The 25,296-nt window shown below is 41.5% G+C and overlaps 1 protein-coding gene across 1 annotated transcript in view; it reads right to left on the reverse strand.

Annotated features, from left to right (window-relative positions):
- LOC126419258 (synaptic vesicle 2-related protein) overlaps window positions 1-25,296 on the reverse strand; it is a 108,294-nt gene that overhangs the window by 64,725 nt on the left and 18,273 nt on the right. Inside the window, exons 5-6 of the mRNA XM_050086414.1 lie at window positions 10,334-10,458; window positions 4,534-4,597 (exon numbers count right to left, since the gene is read on the reverse strand). Coding sequence (XP_049942371.1) covers window positions 4,534-4,597; window positions 10,334-10,458 — 189 coding nt within the window. The remainder of the gene's footprint in view (window positions 1-4,533; window positions 4,598-10,333; window positions 10,459-25,296) is intronic.

Below are 25,296 nucleotides of genomic sequence, written 5' to 3' on the forward strand. Positions count from 1 at the left end.
GATGGCAGTTATCCAGGAAGGCTATCCACTGGTAGCCATCACCTCACAGCAGGAGGAAATTGTACAGATGGCCCTCTTTGATAACATTGGGGGCGTGGGAGGGGGGGGGGGGGGGGGAGGACGCTGGTTCAGGACCCAACTTCAGGAGGGTCTACCTAAATCGTGGTGCCTTAATTTTTGTCTGTGAGGGGGTGCACACGGTGGAATGGCTTAAGGACAAAGTGACAAAGTGCCCATGATATCCCCGTGTGAAGAGGCGAAGCTGCTGGTCAAGACGGCAGCGGAGCTTTTTAAGACCGCAAAGGTATCAATATGGATACCAAAGAACCTTTAGGATGTCTCCTGTAAGACTCTGTTCCAGAAAATAGGGGCCCAGAGCCCAAATGTCTCGCAGAAGACTGGAAAGTGATCAACCAGAAGGTTTTACCGGTAGGACGAACTCTGGTGGTGGAGGTAAGAGAGAAGTCCCCGAAGGAGATGTGAGAGCAAGACCTGAAATTGTTTTTAGGGTTCTCGCAGGTCACTGTCAGGATTATCAAAGACCTCAAAGGCAATGATGGCAGCAGGACGGAGACTGGAGGAGCTGCAGATTAAACTGCAGCACAGCATAGGGGCCTCTGCTGCCCTGAGCCACTGCCTGTGGAGGCAGGGAGTGGACATGGCCCTGATATAAGAACCCTACTTTATAAAGGGGCATAGTGGGCCTTGGTGGCACTGGAGGTAAGCTGATTTATGCTAGAAATCTAAGAAACTCCAAAGGGTGCATCTATGGAAATGGAATTTCTTTCATGCAAATGATGAATTTCTGCTCCAGGAACCTAGTGACCATTAGAAGGCAGCAATGTGAGGAAGGTTATCATGAGGGAAATTGTTTTGGCCTCAGTATACCTTCCTTACAAAGACAGCCCCCCTCCTCCTTTGGAGGTGAGAAGACTGTTAGAAGCCATTGACAAGGTGACCAACTGTTGGGGGGATGTGACGCCAATGCCCACAACCTAGTGTGAGGCAGCAAGGATACAAACTGTAGAGGTGAGTAACTTCTTGCACTTCTTTTAGCTAACAACTTGGAGGTCCTGAATAGGGCCAATGAACCTAGATTCAAGAATAGCAGAAGGGAAGAAGAAATTGCCATACCTTTGGTTCCATGATGACAGGCAGCTATGTCAAACAATGACATGTGGCATTAGAGCCATCCTCATCAGACCATATGTACATTAAATTCAAGATTGAAATGGGAATCAGACAGACCATGACCTATAGGAATCCCAGGAAAACAGACTGGGAGACATATAGGAGGGATCTTAACTTGGGCTTATCGGAAATTAAAACCTCAATAACGAATCCAGTAGAATTTGAGGAAGTAGCAGAGGCTGTTACCTCTGCCATAGTGACCTCATATCAGGACAACCGCACAATCACCAAGAAGTGCACAAATAGGAGTATGCCTTGGTAGAATAATAACTTGTAAATGCAAAGAAAGCAGGTACAAAGACAGTTTAATTGTGCAAGATATAAAGGACAATGGGCAATATATCGTGAGGCCCTTGTCAACTACAACCTTGCACTCCGACAAGCAAAGAAGCATCCTGCAAGACATTCTGTGAGGAAGTGGAGAGCATGGCTGCTCAAGCCAGACTTCACAGAATCCTCACTAGTGTAACAACAAATCCATGAGGTACGCTGAGGAAGAGGATGGGGAATATATAAAGATAGCACATGAGACACTGGAACTGCTCCTCAAAACTCACTTTCCTCAATATGCTCTGCCAGACAACACAGGCCACAATGTGACCCCAGAGAGACAATGGTCATCAGGCACTCGAAGAGAGGACTGGGAATCAGCCAAGGAGTGTGTGAACTTTAATAAAATCCAATGGGCAGTGGGAAAATTCCAACTGTTCAAGTCAGCTGGCGCAGATGGAATCTTTCCGTCTCTCCTGCAACAGGCAGGACATAATCTCATAAGAGTACTAGGCAGGTTATTCAGGGTTAGCCTAGCAGTAGGAATCATTCCCAATGCTTGGAAGGCAGTGAAGGTTGCCTTCATTCCAAACCCAGGGAGAATTGATCATACCAAGACCAAAGATATGAGACCAATCAGTCTGTCCTCCTCCATTCTCAAAACACTGGAAAACCTGGTTACCGTATATGTTGGGGAGAGGAGGCTAATTAGGGCCCCTCTACATTCAAAGCAACACACATATCAACCAGCTAAATCATGTGAGACAGCTCTCCATCAGCTCATTGGGAGGGTGGAGAAAGCACTACACTTCCAAGAAATAGCCCTCTGCATCTTCCTGGATTTCGAGGATGGCCTTCAGTAACACGACCGTTGATTCCATGGTAAGGGCAGCAGAGGTGCATGACCTGGGACCACTATATGCAGGTGGACTAGGGCCATGGGAAGGAAGGTAGAGGCTACCATGATGAATGAAAAGATGGTAATTAACACCACTAGAGGCTGCCCACAAGGAGGAGTTCTGTCCCCCTCCAGACAATGCTTCTGCCATGGATATGCAGATGACCTTGTCATATTAATACTTGGCAAATTTACTGACACAGTTAAAAATATGGCACAAGGAGGATTGGACATTGTGCAAGACTGGTGCATTAAACAGGATCTAAAGGTTAATCCCAAGAAGATTGTTGTTGTGCCATTCACGAAGAGGCATATCCAACACTCAAGTTGGAATCTAAAGCTCTTCGATAAAACTCTACTTGTGAAGGTGATAGTGAAATATCTAGGGGTAACCTTAGATGAGAAACTAACGTGGACCCCTCACATTAAGAGCATCTGCTCCAAGGCAAAAAGTACTCTAGTGAGTACCAGAAGGGCTTGGGGTAAAAACTGGGGCCTAAGCCCCAGAGGTATGCACTGGATATACGCCACAGTGGTTAGACCTAGGATTTCCTACTGGACCATAAAGTAGTAGAAGAAGGTAGAACAGCGGGTTGCAGCTAAGGAGCTTGCTAAGTACTGAGACTGGCCTGCATAGCCATAATAGGCGGAATTAGCAGCACACCAACTGCTGGGATGGAAACCATGCTGGACATGCCTCCACTACACCTTTAGGTCAAGATGGAGGCAGCAGCTGCAGCATACAGTCTTAAAACTGGTAAAAACTGGATCTCATTCGGATATCCAGAATCATACACTAAGGTAGTGAGTGAGGTAAGTATAGGAAAGGCCCAGGAAATGCCGGCCAACTGTATAATTACTCCCAACTGCTTCAACAAGCCTTACAATATAATAATTGGAAGCAGGGAGAAGGGGGAAAAAGCAGTTCGACACCGTACAGGGAACTTTTTTTTTTTTTTTGTTCACCGATGGGTTGAAATCAGACCAAGGTGTTGGGGCAGGTGTGTAAGTGGGGCAGGTGTGTAAGGTGTTCAGCCAAGACTGGAGGGCATCATCTCTCTAGGAAAACTGGCCTCGGTATTCCAAGCTGAAATTACTGCAATCAGTTCATGTGTGAAGGAGAATATGCATAGGTGCTACAAGGACTGCAGTATCTACATCTAATCAAACAGCCAGGCAGCCCTGAAATCACTGGCAGCTCCTGCAGTGAGATCTAAGATTGTTGCAGAATGCCACAGGGCTCTGGCAGAGCTAGGCGAAGCAACAGGGTACACCTAATGTGGGTCCCTCGCCACTCAGGGATCTGTGGCAATGAACAAGCCAACAGAATGGCCAGGATGGGGGGCAATGACTCAATTTATTGGACCAGAACCTGTCCTGACAATCAACAAGGCTATGATCAATCTAGAACTACGCAACTGTCTCCTAAGACACGTATACAGCACGTATAATATTGGACCAAGGTCCATAAACAAAAACATGGTAAGGTAAAGATGCCCAAGCCAGGCTTTAAAAGATGCTCCGTAATCCCAGGATCTAACAGGAAAGAGATCAAACTCATGATTGGGCTGATGACTGGCCATGGGAATTTAAAGAACACCTACACACAATGGGTATAACAGAAGAAGACCCTAAATGTAGGATCTGTGATGAGGGTGAAGAAACTGCATCGCACCTAATCTTTAAATGCATGGCATTGGAGAGCAAAAGATACAGAATCTTCGGGACAACTAGACCTGAAGAAATAGTGTCTAACAAAAAACTAGTAAAGGGACTCCTTGCACTATTTAAGAGCATTGGTTGGCTGTACTAGATATACAGGGAGTGATACCGCACAATAAACTCTGTTTTGGTGCGGGCAGTGGCAGGTTAGACATAAGCTGTTTTAGCTTCCCTGTCAAAATAAAATAAAAATCAAATCAAATCAAATCTCCAACTGTCTAAACAATTTCCAACACAGATTCTTAACTTACTCTATAAATGAATATTATCGCTCTTTTGTGGGCAGTGAAGGCTTTGAGAAAGAGTTCTGTATTAGATTAATAATAGTAAGAACAAAAAGACTTTTGATTTTAAATATGTGACACTCCTAGAATAAAAAGAAATTCTGACAGTGTTTTTTTATGGTTTATCATAACATGAAACAGATGAAAAATTGCTTGGATAGTACTTACATCCAGAAGAACAACACACTTTGCCCTTTGTTTTGTTGGTAGGAATTCTGCGTACAATGTCACACTGAAATTATACAATACAACAAAATTTGTAACTTGTGGCAAAATGTTATTTATTTAAAAATTAATTCACAAATATTAACAGTAATCTGATAAAAGTTCATGTAAAACCAGCAAATAGGTTCGTAACTCTCCTCCTGTTTAACTCTTGATCTATAAAGAAAATTAGCCTTTCACACTCATGCTGTGGATTGTCATTCATTCTGTGAATAGCACACCTCTTCAAAACTGAAGTTGCAATTTGGCAAGCTCGCAGGCAAACAAGGCTGCTGGGCAATGTTTCTGTTTTCTGGCTAATTTGACATTGTGCCCTTTTGTGGGCTACTTTAACTTTAGCAATACCTCTACAGTGCCACAACACAGAAGTGACCGAATATTGGTTACCATATAAGGCTGATATGTGTCAGTGACAGTCTCTGACATGTCTCACAGTAGGAATTCCACAACCACTATTAGCAAACATTGAGATTCCCAACAAATACGCCAATTGCTTCTACCCTTTCAGATTAAAATAGCTGCCCTAGTGAATTGTATGTTGATGATGCACCGCATTACATCCTTCCATATATATTTTTCTATGAAAGATAACTATAGCCTGTCTACCTCAGAAGAAGAGCATGGCACATTGATACTTAACTACATGGGTCATGGTACTTTAATGCAGGCTTAAATTTAAAGATGGAGTGTAATATACTGGGTATTGCATATAATGAGTATCCAAGACATCAAAATTTTGCAATTAGGCCACACAAGATATTCAGAAATGTGTTCCATCATATCCTGCAAACAGTATTTCATTAACAGTCCAATATACTGAGACACAGTTTCTGATAAGTGATATTACACACAGATACAATGCAAAAGAAGGAAAGTTGCTACTCATCATATAGCTGAGGGGCTGAGTCGCGATAGGCACAATAAAAAGATTCACACAATCATAGCTTTCGGCCATTAAGGCCTCTGTCAGCAGTACACACACACACACACACACACACACACACACACACACACACACACACACACACACACACACGCGCGCGCGCTCACTCACTCACTCACTCACACAAGCGAATTTGCACACACATCTGCAGTCTCAGAGACACTGTGCTGCATTCTATGTAGGCATGACAACCAACAAGCTGCCTGTCTGCATGAACGGCCACCAACAAACTGTGGCCAAAAAACAAGTGGACCACCCTGTAGCTGAACACGCTGCCAAACATGATACCCCTCATCTCAATGACTGCTTCACAGCCTGTGCCATATGGATCCTTCCCACCAACACCAGCTTTTCTGAATTGTGCAGGTGGGAACTTTCCCTGCAATTCATCCAACATTCCAGTAACCCTCCTGGCCTCAACCTTCGTTAGTCACTGTCCTCACCCATCCAGCCCCTCCCTGTTCCCATTCCAGCACCACACAGCAGTCATTTCACCGCCACACCCAGTCTTTTAATTTCTTTTTATTTCTCTCCTTCCCGCCACTTACCCCCTCCCCCCTCTGCACCTTCTCTCCTGCCCTCAGTCTAAACTGCAACACTTCACTGTCTGCCACTCCACCCCAGCCTCCTCCTTACCTCCAACCAGTCGCCACTCCCATCATGCACTGGTGCTGCCGCTCGCAGTGTAGTTTCGGCTCTATGACTGCACATGTGCGTGCAAGTTGCTTGCTTGAGTGTGTGTGTGCGTGTGTGTGTATGTGTATCTACTGCTGACAAAGGCCTTAATGGCTGAAAGCTATGATTGTGTGAATCTTTTTATTGTGCCTATCGCAACTCAGCACCTCCGCTATATGGTGAGTAGCTTCTCTAGTATTGTTACATTCCATTCTGGATTTTCCATTGTTTGATTACACACAGATACTTTCATTTTCTTCATAGCCAATGCTTTTAATTTTTCCTATTAATACAGTGAAGCCAAGGTAGTTTTTATTAAATGGAATTTGAGAACTCTTGAAAAAAGTAATGGTTGCAGCAGTAGGCTTGTGGAAGAATACAAATGGACTGTGTTAAATATCAAGGTCAATGAAGTCAGCATAGGCATTACAAATGATTTGTCACTTAATATCAGATAAAGTAGAGATTACCCTTTTGCTCTTCACATAACACGCTGAAAATAGCACAATACAATATACCAGCAATGGGATTCAGAAGCACATTCTGCAAGCATCATGTATACAGGACATGTTAAATAGGTCCTCTCAGGGGGAAAAGGACATAGTCCTGCTAGAGACAAAAATGGTCATTTGAAGCAAAAGAGTTTACATAAGGTATACTTTTATCTAAATAATTTCTGTGATAGAATACATTACATATACACTAGTTCTTGGTTTTTTCATAACATTTTTATCTTGATCACATCCCCACTTTGCTCCAAAAGTTTTGTTTAGAATATGTTTACATTACAAAACAGTATCACTGAGCTTACAGTTGCTTGTTTATTGCAGTAACTATAAAAGTGCAAGTGATTGCAATTACAACTGTGTGAAGCATAAAATATTTTACTGTCTAAGTGAACATAAAAAATGCTATATGTTTGCACTAACGTAGACTATGCAAATATGATCTGTTTACTGCTTCTGATGATGTGGACAAATAGCAATGAAGCTTTCAGACATATCACATCTGGATAATCCAATTTTTTTGGGAATTTTTAACAGATTGTGTGAAGAGGTAAGTTATCTTATGCATGTTTCATTCGAATGAACAGTTAAAAAAATGTGCAGGAACAGTGACACACAACATTGTTCACTACTGACCTACAAATGTGTCTGTTCTGCAAATATTTCTCTTATGCCTGCACATATTCATATTTGGGGGCAATGTTGCACGACTTGAATTTTATTACTGGTTAAATACTGGTTGCAGTATTTATTGACAATCACACTAGTATGGGATGGTATAAATAACGTGCACAAAAATTACTTGTCATTGTAGTAGAAACATTTTCCAAGTTCATTCCTATATTACTGTGGTGCAGCATTTTACACAGGGATTGGACAAAAATATGGACACACAAAACACATTACCACGCCTAATATGGTGTAGGAAACCTGTTGGCATTCAAAACAGCTTCCACTCATCTCAGAATGGATAAATACAAGGTCCAGTATGGTTTTCGAGGGTACCTTAACCCATTCTCCCTGCAAAATAGGTAATGACAATGGAGGTGGATAGTGATCACGCACCCTTCTCTCTAAAGTAGACCACAAAGGCCCATTTATAATGAGATGTGGTGACTGTGGTGGCCGCAGCAGATGTGACAATTCATCCTTGTGCTCATAGAAACAGTCCTGGACAATGCAAGATGTATGAATGGGGGCTCTATGATCTTTAGCACAACATTACCATTGGGGAATAAATACTGCACCATGGGATCAGCCAAAACAGTCAAAAAACCCTTGGCAGTAATGGGATCTTACAGAGTAAAAGTGGGGCCCATTGAATAGTACGGTACGGCTGCCCAAATCATCACTGAACCCCCACCATGTTTCACTCTTGGTATATAAGGCCAACAGGAACTTGTAAAAACTGTGAAAAACAGAACAAATTACTTTCTTCCATTGCTCTGCAGTCTAGGTTTTATTGCATCAGCACCACATTTTCCTGGTAAGGGCATTTGCATCACTGATGAGTGGTTTTGGATATTCAGCCCACGCCACAACTCCCTGCTTATGGAGCTCCCTTCATGTTGTTTTGGTGCTGACAGGGTTCATGAGCACGACATTCAGTTCTACAGTAACTTTTGCACCTACTGTCCTCTTATTTTCCCATCACTTTGCTCTTCAATGGCCATCTGTCATGATCACTCAACACACACTTTTGACCATGTTGCGATTTGTTGGATGATAATTTCTGCTCTCTCTGTATGCGGTATAAATCTTTGATACAGTGCAACCTGAAACACCAAACACTTTGGCTATGTTGGTTAAAGAAGCAGCACCCACAGGAACACCAACAATTTGCCGATGTTCAAATTCACATCTCCGTCAAAGCTACAGAGAACATAGTCCTGACTACAACCGACACTTGCAACGTACTGAGGATATTCCACAGGTGCAATTCTCATTCAAATACAACAGAACCACATTGTTCCCATGTTTCTGCGCAATTCCTTTATGTTTCTAGGTGTCGTTATTTTGAAGGAATCTTAACAGGGCACAATTGCTTGCATTTTTGAAAAACACTTTATTGAACAACCAGAGGATGCTACTTCGGAATACATAACATAATGTAACCCATGCACATTCCACCACACCAGTGAACATGCAGTTCTTCAATGAATCGAATTCCTGTTCATGAAGGAGCTTCAAACATCTGATTACCTTACAAATGAATTAAAGTGTTAAATATTTGCCTTTAAGCATATAAGAGAAAAAAGTTTGGGAGACATTTCAAATTAAGCTTACAGTTTGTTGGAAGTTATTAAGTGTTCTCATTATGAAACTCTGGATGAACATAGTCTGGGAATTTGTGCTCTATTTTAAGCATACACCAGTTTTCCATACATCTACCGAGCTATGTGTTGCACAATGATACAATTTTGCACACACTTTTAGTGATATATGTAGATACTGTCTGCAAAGGGGGTTCCAAAGATTTAGTAATAAAGAACTAATAAATTAAGATGTTATCCCAGATGTAGAAGTTTTATTACATACTATTTTAAGAAAAGCTACTTTTTCATGCACTTACATGTCTATGTCATATATCCCAAACTGCAAAATGTACTGTGAATAGAGTTAGTAGTAAAGAAGCAATAAATTAAAACATTGTGACTGATGCTGAAGTTTGACTGCAAGAATAGTGAAAAGAAGTTGGAAATCGCTAGGTGTTCTCTTTCTCAAATACTGGCTGAATAAAGTCCAGGTATTTCTGCTCCATCAGTTATGTTGCCTCAAGACAAATACACAGCTTCTAACTGTAAGACTTGTCTTATTTTGTTAAACTTTTAACATAAGATTGTACATCTCAATGATTAGATTTTGTCAGCATTGTAAATTTTTGAATATGGTCAACAACTATGCAAAAATTGATAATTGAATTTTTGTTACCTGTACGCTGCAACTGTTACTGTTTCAGTGATACAGATATGTGAAGCAATATCTCAAGCACAATTTCTCTGATTGAAGGGTCAGCATAGCATCATTATCAGGCCAACAACATCTCCATACCCACCCCATTTTTCTTCATGAAGACATGCCTCCCAAGAAGGAAGACGGGTGTATAACATGAACTGCTTTGTCTCATCTTGGATATTCTTGCAAATATTAGGGGAACATAAAGATAAACTAACATAAACAGCACGGCATGTTCTGCTGCTATCAATTTACTGTGAACTCAGAAATGTATTACAAACAATTAAATACAAGTCTTTACTTCAGGAACTATCTGAAGCAGAACACACATTTATATAAACCTTTTGCTTCAAATTACAATGCCAGATTTGTCTCATTTTTTGAGCACCTTACTTAATGTAATAAAAGAAAACTGTAAATAAAGTAAAAAGAGAACAAATAAAAATGACAAAATTATGAATTATAAATGGAAAATTATCATTCATTGTTACTATAATGCATCAATCCAAACAGAGTTTGGGGAAAGTATGTTTCTTTACAATAGTGAACAATCACAGTAATAATACCATAGTATTCAGCTTATCACTGAACTAATGTCTAAAACATTTCAAAAAATGAGTCCAGAAAAAAATTAACAAATCTTTTTCGTAGAACTGAAACTTACGACTGCGGCACACATCCTATGGCAAAACCAACCAGGCCCCTTAGCAGTAACATCCAGAGGAAGTTGGGTGCCTGTGAGGACAGGAGCCCATAACACGACAGCAGCGCTCCACACAGAGTCAGTGCCTACATTGTACAGTATCATATGATTTAGCAAAAACTGAGTAACAATACAAGGAGTTATTCATTAACTAGCATCAATTTTGATTCAATGAACAACAAAGGACACTATTCTTAATGACAATAATATAACTATAGCATTACAAATATTATACTCAATAAGGTGTTTGAAGATCTGCAGAGAGACTTAATGTTTTTGTATCAACTACATTACCCATTTATTTGACTGAACTAGTGTCCTTTACAATGACTTACTTAAAACTAAGAACACACACAATGATGAACAAACAGTCAATGCAGTGAATCTTGGAACTTTTTCAACACTCTCACTGCTTTTTACTGGTTGCATTTGTCCTTTTACAATATTAAGTTTTGCATGCAAATTAATATTCCTCTCTTTGGTTCATGCTTTGGTAAACATCAGCCAGTTGTTCTTTGGCACCTCTCCATTTAAAACTTTTTCACACAAGCTTACCGTGTTGGTAATTGAACTGGGCTCTGATTGCCATTATTTGATGTGGTAAACCTATCAGACTTGAACCCTAGATAACTAACTAGTTTCCTCAGCCAGACTGCTTCTTTTGTAGCAGGAGAAGTAGCTACATATCTGGATAGAGTTGTACTCAAAGCAACAATTTATTGTGTCTGTGAAACTCAGTTTACCAGTCCACGTGCCAAAAGAAATACAAATCTCGTTGCTGATTTTCATGATATTTGACCACCTGCACAATCAGCATTAGGAAAACCTACTAGTAGTTGTTTGTTCCCTTTACAGGAATGCTCTATACCATAATCTTCCATTTTAATCAAATACTGGAAAATTCTCCTTACCACTCACCAATGTACATTGTTATGATCATTAAAACACCTGCTCAAACTGTTCACTGTAAACTAAATACCTGGCTGTGAAATGACAGATAAAAACATAAGTGACCCCACTGCTTCGCAATACAATTTTTCTAAAATCTCTAATTATTTTTCAATGGGTAATTAATGTACTTGAAGATTGGCTGGAACACTTAAGCCAAGGGTGCCCAACTTCTCAACTTAACTGGGACATGTTGGAAGAAGACTACTTGTATTTTCAGGCTGCACATAATATACTGGACACTAACTGCAAAAGAAGAAGAAGAAGAAGAAATAGAAGCAACGGTAGGGGTTATACAATTAACACGTAACAAGTAATTCAGAATTTATTAATTTATGGTTCTTTATTCCAAAAAATCAAGATGGGTTTAGTTTTATATATGAAATTTTATATACGAGATTTCAGGGAACTAATGAATTAATATCAGGTTCGATCAAAATGGCTTCAATTCTCTGGGTCTTCAAGGTGCTGATCTGAGATTTTGGTTCTATTTTTACTATTTGTGTGCTTCACTCTTGAAAATAACTGTTCAGAAACATATGTGCTGCCAGACAAAGGTAACATACATAACACATGATTGTGCAGCAAGTGATACTTATCTCTGGGCTGGTGGGATTTGCAGAAGTCCAACAACAATACACGATCAAATTTTTCTATTAGTTGCTTGTCAGACAGCAACTCTATGCTTTCCATCTGACAATCATTTGGTAGTGTATCTCTAATGTTTTTACAGGGAGTCACATAAATACAAAATTTTTCATTTTTTTCAAAAATCCTAAACTCTATTTTCAAATTCTTGCATCAAATTGAAAAGTATGGCTGAGCATTTCATCCTGTCTTTAGGATTGTGCTTGGCCAATGTGTTGCATTAAAAAAAAAAGTTTGCATTTACTTGTGCTTGTCATAATTTCAGTTTCACTTGGACCACATTTATTGTTTGAAACACTGTACTGATAAGCAGGTTTCTACCTTTAAGATGCCTGTTTAAGTCACCTACATGACCAGTTAAATCTACCAAAAATACTAACTCTGCCACCCAGTTCGCAGTGTCAAGTTCTAGCACAGGTTTTGCTGATATCATGAGTGATTTGATTTTATTAATTGTGCTATAAACTATTTTTAACATCTGGCCTTAACTGAGCCACCTTATTTCTGTGAAATTTACAATATCCTCATACTCAGCATTCAAATTGCTGTGGAATTTCTGGAACTTATGACGACTCAGTCTCTTAGGAAGTTAATCCATAAGCTGTTAATGAAGAACTGAATTGAATTAAATTGCACTAATCATCTACTATGATACAAATTACACACAGAAGTAAAAAGATTTCATGAAAGCCCAGTATAGAGACGTTCACGATCAAATGTGGTTCTCATTTGTAGCGATGGATATGATATCACACTGCACACTGAACCTGTTATAACAGAGTTATGGGACTACCAGATAGCAAGCATAGGTAGTAATGGATATTCACATGAAGATTTTTAACTTCTACCAACTTTTAGTGATCAGAAATACAGTGAAAAACAAGTGCACAATTTCCTTGAATTTCCATAAATTAACTTCATTAGCAGGCTGGACACCCCTGACAAACTATTTATACCATCCACTCCAAATTTATCAATTATTCTTCTCATGTAAGTGCTCTGATGTGTTAACATTTTTTAACCTGCAAGATTTTGTCCAATTTCGACTCCCACAATAGAATTACCATCTCTTATTGTAATACAAGAGATTCTTATAGTGCTGCGACAACTTTACAAATAACTTTCTTCGACTTTGATGCGATAATTCCATCGTCTACAAACAATTCTAACATAATTGCTTCACCACTGACTGTGCCATGGAATAAACATACATCAGTATCATTTGCTTGAAAATTAAACTGCAAAAGAAACTCCAGAAATTTCGTGTTACAGCAATGAGGAGCCTGCTTCAGCCTATTCAGAGTCTTTTCATGCTTGCAGATTCCACGATTCTTTGTGTCAATCACTAGCCCCTCAGGTATTTCCACAATGATTTCCCCTTCAACATTGCCATGTAAAACTGGAGTGCAAATATCAAACTGAAGCATCTCTAGATTTCATAAGTGCAGTTGGAAAACCTTTAATGAGGCACACCACATAATTGGCAGAAAAGTCTCATTGCAGTTAACTCCATACTACTGTTTGATGCCACTTGACAAAGCCAAGCTTTGTATTAAGTGATGATATGAAGACAAGACCTTGAAGGCCCACTTTGAACCAATGTCTTACAAGCTGTTGGTATTAGGTTCAAATGGCTCTGAGCACTATGGGACTTAACTTCTGTGGCCATCAGTCCCCTAGAACTTAGAACTACTTAAACCTAACTAACCTAAGGACATCACACACATCCAACCCATGGCAGGATTCGAACCTGCGACCGTAGCAGTCGCGCAGTTCCGGACTGAGTGCCTTAACCGCGAGACCACCGCGGCCGGCTGTTGGTATTAGGAATAATCTTCCACCATTTGTTATTCTCATGAGCTTCCAATTCCTCTGCAATCGCCATTCTCCAGCGTTTCAAGTCAAGACTGGAAATTACGTCCTTGAAACTATAACAAGCATAATACTGGATGCAATCAGCTACACACAACGCTTGGGAACAATGAAGCAATCCTGTAGTCTCATAGCTCTTCCATTAGCTGCTGTGATATATGTTGCTTTTCAATTAGCTGTTGTGCTACTCTGGTTCTTGGAGGCTCTGTCTCTTTCTGTACTTGTAATGATCTGATGTGAGCTTGCTTGTCATGACTGACAAATTCTCATTCTTCATTGTCCTTGAGGTTTAGGTTTATGTTGTCAATTTCTTGTGTTGCTGGTGTTGTGCTACTCCTCACCTTATTGGATGTGACACTGTGGGATACTAAAAGTTCTCACATTACAACTCATCCAATTCTCTCAGCCAAACCGCGTGAAGCAAGAGCCAACAACCTGATGAGGTATTTTAAGATCTGCAGAGAGGAACAAAGTAACATCCTTTAATATCAAGGATGAACACAGCATACAGTCGTGCATCAATCTGTAAATATGTGGCAGATCTAGCTAGAAGTCAGCTACAGAACAGCCATCATCAGTGCTAAAAGAGATAAGAAAACTAAGACAACTGAAGGATTATATCAAGAATCGTTTAGAAGGTGTAAGTTTGAAGATTGTACAGGAAGACAAATATTCAATCTGGTAGCGAGTCATATGGACCTAGGAAGTTTTTACTTGTATACGCACATGATGTTAAAATGACCTTAAGCCATCCATAGCTCAATTCACACCAAGGCTGCTGTATACAAGCCTACACATTCAGCCACAGTACGTGTGGTGTCACCGCCAGACACCACACTTGCTAGGTGGTAGCTTTAAATCGGCCACGGTCCCTTAGTACATGTCGGACCCGCGTGTCGCCACTGTGTGATCGCAGACCGAGCGCCACCACCAGGCAGGTCTCGAGATACGGACGAGCACTCGCCCCAGTTGTACGGACGACATTGCTAGCGACTACACTGACGAAGCATCGCTCATTAGCCGAGCAGATAGTTAGAATAGCCTTCAGCTAAGTCAAAGTCTACGACCTAGCAAGGCGCCATTAGCCTTACATAGTTTGATAGTTATTGTATGAAATGTCTCATCAAGAACGCTGTAAACAAATGGTGGATTAAAGTTAAGTATTCCAGCAGCTACGTACTTTTCTTTATAGCAGTTATGAAGTATCCTGTTTCAGACCATCAAGTCCGCCTGCTTGCTTAATGGCCGCCTCCCTTAAATAATGTGCGTAGTGTTGGCAATCTGTCAACACTACAAATGACGACAAGGATTAAAAGAGGATTTCGCGTTCGTATTGCTCTAATTTCTGGCGACATTACAGCCCGCCTTCTTTCTCTTTGATTGATTTACTTGTGTCATGGCTTCGCCACAATCTCCCGATGTACTGTCCGAATTTTATCGCTTGCAGAATCAGTAGACGCAGGCGTTATTGGATGCCCTTGGACAGCTCGTCCAGGGTCAACGTGCACTGCAACACGATGCGGCAGCCGCCGCTTCACCACTACCGCAGCCACAACTCGCAGTTGCACCACCTTTTAGGCCCTACGACCCAGCGCAAGAAACATGGACTGAGTGGTCACGCAAATTTGGATTTCATCTCGCCGTCTACAGAATTCAAGGTAATGAGCGGCAGCCTCAGTTATTATCCTGTGTCGGTGTGTCCACCTACCGTGTGATAGTGAAATTATTTCCCCGACGCGACGTAGCAACTCTGTCCTACGAAGAAATTTTGTCGGCATTGGATGCCTATTTCAAAGAAACAGTCAATGTCGTTGCAAAAAGGTATACGTTCTTTCGTACAAAACGTACGGCCGGTCAAACTAATAGGGAGTGGGTTGCAACATTGCAAGGCCTTACAAGGGATTGTGCTTTTGAGTGTGAATGTGGACTCCCTTATTCAGATACAATGGTACGTGATGCAATTGCACAGAACGTTTCTGATGTTCGTATACGGGAGCAAATTTTGAAACTAGTTAATCCCTCCCTTCAGCAAGTGATAGACATATTAGATAGACAAGACACACTTGACTTTGCTCAGGAATCATTTGCAACTTCGCCAGCCATGTGTAACATTAACCGGCCCGCCGGGCGCGCTGCACGGCCCGGTAAAATGCCCTCACACACGTCCGCGCAGCTGCCGCCACGCTCTAAACCAGGTGTGATGCAACAGCATACAACTGCAGTGAAATCATGCCCGCGGTGTGCTGCTAGACATTCGCGTGAAAATTGCCCATCACGCCAAGCTATTTGCTTTTTCTGTAATAAGAAAGGACATGTTCAAAGTGTCTGCCAGAAAAAGCTCAGATCAGATAATCACAACCATTCCAGGCCCTTTGCTTCGCGCCGGAATCGAACCAAGAATACTCAGGCTCGTGAACCTTCGCCCATGGACATTCATGTAGTTAATTCCACTTCGTCCAGTGCCACTTTCTCTAACAGTGACTGTGTTCGTCCCACACAAAGTGTGCGTCGACGTCGCCGGAAATCACGTCAATTAGCAAGTGCTTCTGTACCTGTATCAGTTCAAATTGCACGAGACAGTCGCTCTTGTCGCCAGCAGGACAATAAACTTTTTGTAGACTTGGACGTTAATGGCAAGGTCATACCATTCCAGCTTGATACCGGAGCTGCAGTTTCATTGCTCCATCACGACACGTACAAACAGCTGGGCAAACCTCTGTTGCGTGCCGCAAATGTTCAGTTAAAAAGTTATTCAGGACAGCAGATCCCTGTGTTAGGACAGTGCACTCTTCTTGCAACATACAAGGGACAAACAAAACTTGTGTCATTTTATGTTCTTCGTTCTTCTACTGCAGTGAACTTGTTTGGTTTAGATTTATTTCAGTTGTTTAACTTGTCTATTGTAAATCAGGTCCTATCAGTGAATCAGACTGTGCCTTCAGACAGTGTTTCTCGGCTATGTGAAGAATTTGCAGACATTTTTGCACCGGGCCTTGGTTGCGCTAAGAATTATGAAGCACATTTGGAACTGAAAGTAAACGCGCAACCGAAATTTTTCAGAGCGCGCAATGTTCCTCACGCATTGCGTGATGAGGTCGCAAGAACATTACACGATTTAGAATCACAAGGTGTGAGTGAATGTGCGCAATGCCTCTTCCCTTTCAGCTCCGCTTCATCGCTTACGCCGTACAGGTGTTCCGTTCGTCTGGACGATGGAATGCGAACGCGCCTTTCGCCAGTTGAAATCGGCGTTGCTTTCAAATGCTTGCCTTATGCCATTCGATCCCCAGAAACCCCTTTTGTTGCTGGTCGATGCATCGGATTTCGGGATCGGTGCTGTGTTTGCGCACAAAGATGGATCGCATGATCGCCCTATTGCCTTTGCGTCAAACTTGCTCTCGTCGGCGCAAAGAAATTACTCGCAGATAGAGAAAGAAGCTTTGGCTCTCGTGTTTGGTGTTACTAAGTTCCATGATTTCTTGTATGGTCGTCACTTTACCATCATCACAGACCACAAACCTTTGACGTCGCTTTTTCATCCGAACAAGCCTGTACCTCCACGTACAGCGCAGAAATTCATTCGCTGGTCTATTTTCCTCTCGCAGTACCGCTACGATCTCTTGTATCGGTCCACTGCTAAGCACGGAAACGCCGATGCGTTGTCCCGTTTGCCTGTTGCTGAGGATAGAGCATTCGATTCTTCCGAACTTGCTTGCATGTTCATTGATTCGGAAACCGATGAAGTGGTCGAATCGTTTCTGATTGATTTTCGTCGTGTAGCTACAGCCACAGCTGCTGACCCGGTCCTTGCTACCGTTTTGCGTTTTGTTGCTACGCAATGGCCTTTGTCAAAGTCTCGGATAGAGGATCCGTTGGTTCGCCGATTTTTGGCTCACAAGGAGAGACTTTTTGTACGAAGTGGTGTTTTGTTGTTGCGTTCTGATAATGATCAGTCCAGAGTCGTGGTCCCACATTCGTTACAGTCCTCTGTCTTACGGCTTCTTCACCAAGGACATTGGGGTATAGTGCGAACGAAACAACTTGCTCGTCAGCACTGTACTTGGTTCGGAATCGATGCTGCGATTACGAATATGTGTTCTTCTTGCATGGTGTGTGCCGAACAACAATCCGCACCGCCGCGGAAAGTCTTTGCATGGCCTAAAGCCACTTCCCCTTGGCAACGCTTGCACATCGATTTTGCTGGTCCATTCTGGAATGCTCGATGGTTGGTTCTGTTCGATGCCTTCAGTAATTTTCCTTTTGTTGTCCGGATGTCTTCCACGACGTCATCTGCCACCATCCACGCGTTGTCTGCTATCTTTTGCATTGAAGGTCTTCCGCAGACTAATGTTTCCGACAATGGCCCACAATTCATGTCCGCAGAATTTCAGTCATTCTGCCAGGCCAATGGTATTCAACATCTGACATCCGCGCCGTTTTCGCCTCAGTCAAACGGTGCCGCTGAACAATTGGTCCGGACTTTCAAGTCGCAGATGTTGAAGTTGAAAGAGTCGCATTCTCGGGAGGACGCGTTGTTGCTCTTTTTGTCATCGTATCGCTCTCAGCCCCGAGATGGTCGCTCGCCGGCTGAGTTGCTCCACAGTCGTCTTCATCGAACCTTGATGTCTTTGCTGCACCCGCCGCATCAGGTTCCTGTGCAGCGACAGACTCCTGCTTTTGCTCCAGGCGACGTTGTATTCTATCGCAACTTTCGCAGTTCACGCCGTTGGCTCGCAGGGCGCATTCTTCGCTGCCTCGGCCGCGCGATGTATTTGGTTTTGGGGGCCTCTGGTGAGGTGCGTCGGCATCTCAATCAGCTGCGCCTCTGTCGTCACACGGGTTCTGCCGCTCCCCGTCTGCTTTCAGCGACGGTGCCGTCCGGTCAGCGCCCTGGGGACCCATCTACTGGCTCGCCTCTCCCCAGGTGTTACCGACGATGGCGACGCGCCACCGCCGCCTGTTCTCCCGCCGGCGCCGCCCGCATTCGACGCTTCGCTGCAGCTGCCAAGCGCCTCCCTGGGTCACACACCGCCGATCGCTTCCCGTGAACAGCTGTCCTCCGCCATGGAACTCTTGCCCGCTACGGACCACATGACGTCTTCGCGCGTCGGGTGCCCCGACGCAATGGAGGTCGACCCTTCGGCCCCTCCTGTCTCATTACGGGCGCATACACCGCATGTTGACGTGCACCCTGGACTAGGTTTTCAGGCGTTTCCTAGCTCCCCTCGGACCGAATGGCCGGGTGCGGGTGGCACAGCCTCGCCTGTTGTTAGGCTCCCCACCTCATCGCATACGTCAACATGGGGTCCTCCCCACGGCGGGCGGAAGCCTTATCACACGACCGTTCGCCGATTTGCGGGGGAGGAATGTGGTGTCACCGCCGGACACCACACTTGCTAGGTGGTAGCTTTAAATCGGCCGCGGTCCTTTAGTACATGTCGGACCCGCGTGTCGCCACTGTGTGATCGCAGACCGAGCGCCACCACCAGGCAGGTCTCGAGATACGACGAGCACTCACCCCGGTTGTACGGACGACATTGCTAGCGACTACACTGACGAAGCATCGCTCATTAGCTGAGCAGATAGTTAGAATAGCCTTCAGCTAAGTCAAAGTCTACGACCTAGCAAGGCGCCATTAGCCTTACATAGTTTGATAGTTATCGTATGAAATGTCTCATCGAGAACGCTGTAAACAAATGGTGGATTAAAGTTAAGTATTCCAGCAGCTACATACTTTTCTTTATAGCAGTTATGAAGTATCCTGTTTCAGACCATCAAGTCCGCCTGCTTGCTTAATGGCCGCCTCCCTTAAATAATGTGCGTAGTGTTGGCAATCTGTCAACACTACAGTATGCATCATAGATAGTAAATGGCCCCCGTATACTAGTTACCTTTTACTTAAAAACTGCAATTTATGTCAGTTCCACATAAAATATAAACATAGAAATAAAATATAAAATATTAACCTAAAAGTCATAATATATAATTACAAACTTTGCTTTGCAAAAAATAAGGGAAACGCAACCACTCACCCATAGCAGATCGATGTGTGGAGCACAGAAACACAGAATGGAAAACAGGACTCGCACTACTTTTCCAGCATTAGCTCTTTTTCTAGCAAAAGTACACATTCACACACACAGCCACCTACCCAATGCACACTCCCGTGGCCAGGGGACCACAAATCCTGATCAGGTAGAAAGTCAGGTAAATATAATGGTATTCAGAAAATTTGTTACTTTGCAAATGTATACAAATGTGTAACCTGTTTTCTTACACCATTTCAGGTATTTCAATTGGCCAGTGGAACAATATTTTTATCATTGCCATAAACTATGATCAAGTTTGGCCTCACAGACAAGTTGGATTTTAGAAACAGAGGGTGTCAGTGCCACAAATGAAAGTTTTTCAAGCTTACAACAGCCATGTGGGAGGTACTGATCATGTTGTTCAAAACATATTCCTTTATCGCACATCTGTAAGAGGCAAAAAATAAGAAGTGAAAAATGATATTTTTTCCATAAATGCTCAGCTAATCATTGTAGCTGTTCAAAAGGCATGGCTTCTGTACAGACACTTCAAGTTTCATCACAGAGTAGCAATAGTTATTCTACCACTTGCAAGGGGAGACCTTCTAAGTCAATAGAATGTATGATGGTCAAGAACACTACACTGCTGATTTGCAAGTGGACAAAAAGCGAAGGAAAAGAGGTATCCAAGTTGCAGAATGTTTAGTAAAAAAGCTACAACAATGTGCATTAAATCTGATTTGCCCTTTCATTTTTCTTCTTTTGTAACCTAGAATTTTTTATCACAATACAATCATAAACCTGACATTCTTCCAGAAGGACAGCCTGTTACATGCAAGCTACAACGTTAAATGCTAAAAATCCAACAATGTTGTATTAATCAATATCCACTAGGAATAAATGAAGGTGTTTTGATAATAAAAGTAATAAAAAATAATTCAGGCTTACCTAAGCTAATAAGAAATAATGTGAATTGAGCATCTATTTTTTTGCTAAATTAGGCTACGATTAAAAGAAAACAGATCTCATTACATATATCTTTTTGTATAAATAATGGAAAATCCAGGATCAATGTAACAATATCACGAGAAGGAAAGTTGCTACTCAGCATATAGCACAGATGCTGAGTCGCAAATAGGCACAACAAAAAGACTCACACAGTTAAAGCTTTCGGCCACTAACCATTATGGTTTCAGTTGCCTGAGACTGAAATTGTGTGTGTGTGTGTGTGTGTGTGTGTGTGTGTGTGTGTGTGTGTGTGTGTGTGTTGTTGACGAAGGTTGAAGGCTTTAATGGCCGAAAGCGACTCAGCATCTCCATGTTTGCGTGAGTAGAAACTTTCTTTTTCATGATAGTTATATATTTTTGTATATATTAGAAAAATAAATGTTAATAAAATCTGTAATAAAATCATCACGGCTACTGAGATTATGAGACATATGCTCAAGTTCACCGACAATTTTATTAAATAAGTAATGGCCTAATTTAATGTTATTTACACTGTAGCTGAAGTTATTGCGAAGAGTTAGGGTAAAACATAATAATATCTGTCATCAAATTTTTTCTTGCCTGAGGACATCTCAAGCATTATTCATATATAGAGGAAAAAAATAGGTGGATCCACATTCCTGCCAGGTCATGCTTCATCTGTCAACAACAAGGTGGTTTTTAAATAGCCCCCTAAACTGGTTGCTTCTCACCACTACCTATTCATTTAAGAGATTAGCGCAAAAGGACTTAAGATGATAAAAAACTTCCATCTTCTCCACCAAGTCATTACATTCACCCTTCTCCCTCAATGAAGCATATTCATTTGTGAGGTCATGGCTGGTATGATATCCACATTTTCAATTAAATCGACAGCGAAGTAGGGTTTTCGTCCAAGTCTTTCCCGTCCGCAATAACATGTTCACCGAACACAATTTTGAGACACCTTGGTGTCTGCGCCACATAAGAAGAACCGCAATCAGGACGATCTATTGTGTAAACACCTGCTTCAAGGTAAATACTACTTTGGGTGCCCACTATTAATCAAGATACGACCAAGGCTATTAGTAATTGAAAAAGAAACTAAGCTTTTTTTTTTTTTTTTAAAAAAAAAAAAACAGATGCTGCTCTAGTATTGGTTTTGCCATAACATGATAAACAAATACACTGATCAACCAGAACATTATGAGCACCTACCTAATAGCCGGTATGTTCACCTTTGACAAGGATAACTGCGTCAGTGCACTGTGGTATGGAAGCAATGGGGCCTTTGTTCATTGCTGGGAGGAGTTAGCACCACATCTGCACACACACACACACGTCACCTAATTCCCATAAATTCCAGGGATGGGGCAATGAGCTCTGACACCACATTCAATCACATCCAGATGTGTTCGATCGGGTTCAGATTTGGCAAGTTGGGGAGCCAGCACATCAACTGGAACTTGTCACTGTGTTCCTTGAACCACTCTATCATACTCCTGGCCTCATGACATGGTGCATTGTTTTGATGAGAAATGCCACTGTCATTGGGAAACATGATACTGTGTACATGGTCTGCAAACTGTTATGATACTCCTTGCCTGTCATGGTGCCTTGCACAAGCTCAGTCGTAGTTGCTGATGTCATGTTATTAACATTGGCACACGTGTGTTTCGTTGGCTGCGGAGACCCACCGTTAGAAGTGTTTGGTGCACTGTGTGTTCAGACACACTTGTCCTCTGCCCAGCATTAAAGTCTGATGTTAGTTCCACCACAGTTTAATGCCTGTCTTGTTTAACCAGTCTGCCCAGCCTATGATGTCTGACATCTGTAATGAGCGGTTGCCCCCCAACCCTATGACATCTGGACATGGTTTTGCTTTGGTCTCATCACATGTTGATGACACTCACGACAGTACTCCTCAAACACCTGACAAGTTGTGCAGTTTCTGAAATGCTCATGCTGAGTCTCCAGGCCATTACAATCAGCCTTCGGTCAAACTCTGATAGATCGCACTCCTTCCCCATTCTACACGTGGACAGCAGGCTCACTGATACCACATGCTCTGTGCTTGTGGGACTAGAAGTCATTCCTTGCCAAGTGATGCTGCTATCGCCTGGACGGATTTATATCTATAGTAGATCAATGTTCATGATAGTTCTGGCTGATCAGTGTATATTTGCTCCCAAACAGCACACATTCCTGTTCAGTTTTGGTACTATTTTTTAAAATATTTTATAATACCACAGATAATTATTCATTTTTGCAATATACTTGATGGTATTTAGCTCTGCTTCAACCTCAGCTGGTGACAATGGAACTTTAAAAAATGACTAATTGCAAAAGTAAAAAAGGCTTTTTGTGCTGACTAGGATGGTCTGAACGGTAATCTATAACATCGTCAGTGCAAGTTTTTTCCCTGACAACCTGGGACACATTTCCCATTTTCATCCTAAAATTCAAATCCAAGAAGTTAATAGAGCTATTAGCTTCAAGCTCATAAGAAAATTTGAGTTTTTCATGTAAACTATCAAACTTGCAAACAAATGCAAAAATATTGTCATTGTTGTTCACTGATATTTGTATGTCAGCAATGTACATGAAATAATGGACCATTTTCTCTGCCAATTTAGGATTTTCAGGGAAAAAAACTTGTTTTCAAGGGAATTTATGAAAACACCTGCTAGCTGACTGAGATGGAACTTCCCATACTCAGTCCATCATTTTGATGGTACATTTCACCATCAAATTTAAAATAATTCTAATTCAACATTACTGACAGTAGATCAGTAAAGTCACTAACCTCACTTCCAGACAACCATTCAGTTCGGTTTAAGTTCTCCTAATAATTTTGACAGTGTTTTCTACTGGTGTATAAATTTACTAGTCAAATGCAATAAATTTCAAATCTGCTGCTAGATCACCTCTGCCATTAACAATAGACCTAACTGGCATTTCTTTTTTTATGTATCTTAAGTTGTGACCTAAGTGTAAACATACACGGATTCATAATTCTAAACTGTTGTGTTTCTCTAGCTACACTGTAGCTAAAATCTAGCTAGATCTGCAATAAAATTACATACTGATGCACAACTGCTCCCTGTGTTCATTCCTGATTATATAATTTCATAGTCAATGAGCACGTTTCCTAATGGAATCCAACCATATGTCCTTTAAAGTGCTGAAAAAGTTTTGTGTGCATGCATTTAGTTTCAGTGTACTGGAGGATCAAGTTCTTAGATTTCAGAGATGTGCACACATTTACTCTTTGTTCATCATAATTGTGTGTGCTTAGTCTTAAGTCTGTCATCATAACAAACAATAGTTCAGTCAAATAAATCAATAACTTAACTGATACCGAAGCATTAGTTCTCTCTGCAAATCTTCAAACACATCATCAGTACTGGATTACACCGCAACTCTTGGCGTGAAGATTTGACTTAAAAAATATTACAGACTGTACATAAAACTCAGTTCTTTTTAATCTTAAGCTTACAGAAATTTAAGAGTATATTTCACCAGACACTTCCATTTTTATTTACAAACCATCTTCAGTGGTCATTCTGAAAATATACTACACATAATATGTTCCTGCATTTTCCTATTTATAGACTACTGACAGATTTTTTTGTTTAAATTTGGTGTACGATTTACTTACGATGTTTCTGCTCTTTTATTCATGTTCTGAAGTCCACTTCTTTTGCACTTCACTTTTGTAAAACTTCACAAAACTTGTCACAGAATAATTATATTGGTTTCACCCATTCCACAGTCAGCACCACCACTTTTTTTCGTGTGTGTGTGTGTTGCAAATGAGAGAAGATTTGTTAGATTTTCAGCATAGATGTCTGGTGTGGGGGTCAGGGGTGAGGTGGAGGGGGAGGAGGGGATGAATATAGGGAAAGAAACAGAGGTGGTGATACCTGAGAACGAGATCTATGACCTAGACAGGGTTGGAGGTCATATGTCTATATTATATTATGTGGTTCATTCATTTAAAAAGTGTTTGGATTGCCAAGTTGGTGTGATTATGAGACGCTTCTTTTCTGTTATGGTCTTAGTAATGTTGTAGTTTTCTTGTAGGATGAGAAGGTGTGTTTGTTGATTATCCCTGTGATTTTCATGTGTGTCTGGCACTAGTATTATGTTTATGCTGGTGTAAGTTTTTGGAAAAAGGTGAATGATTGTCCTGTACTTCCAAGTTCCTATATGCTCTTTGTATCTGGTGTCAAATGTTGTCATGGTTTATCCTATATATTTTCTGTCGTGTGTTACATTCTTGTTGGTAGATTTCTGATTCTGATAAAGGTCTTTTTTTCTGGTGCTTTTGGGAAGTATTTTTGAATTTCACTTTGATTAGGTGAGCTATTTTATGCATAGTTTTCTGACAATATTTAAATATTCTGTATGTGTATTTGTGGTTGTATGTCACTGTGTGCCACCTTTTCTTTTGCTTTT

The sequence above is a fragment of the Schistocerca serialis genome, chromosome 9 (genome assembly GCF_023864345.2).
Source record: "Schistocerca serialis cubense isolate TAMUIC-IGC-003099 chromosome 9, iqSchSeri2.2, whole genome shotgun sequence".
NCBI classification, from domain to species: domain Eukaryota; kingdom Metazoa; phylum Arthropoda; class Insecta; order Orthoptera; family Acrididae; genus Schistocerca; species Schistocerca serialis.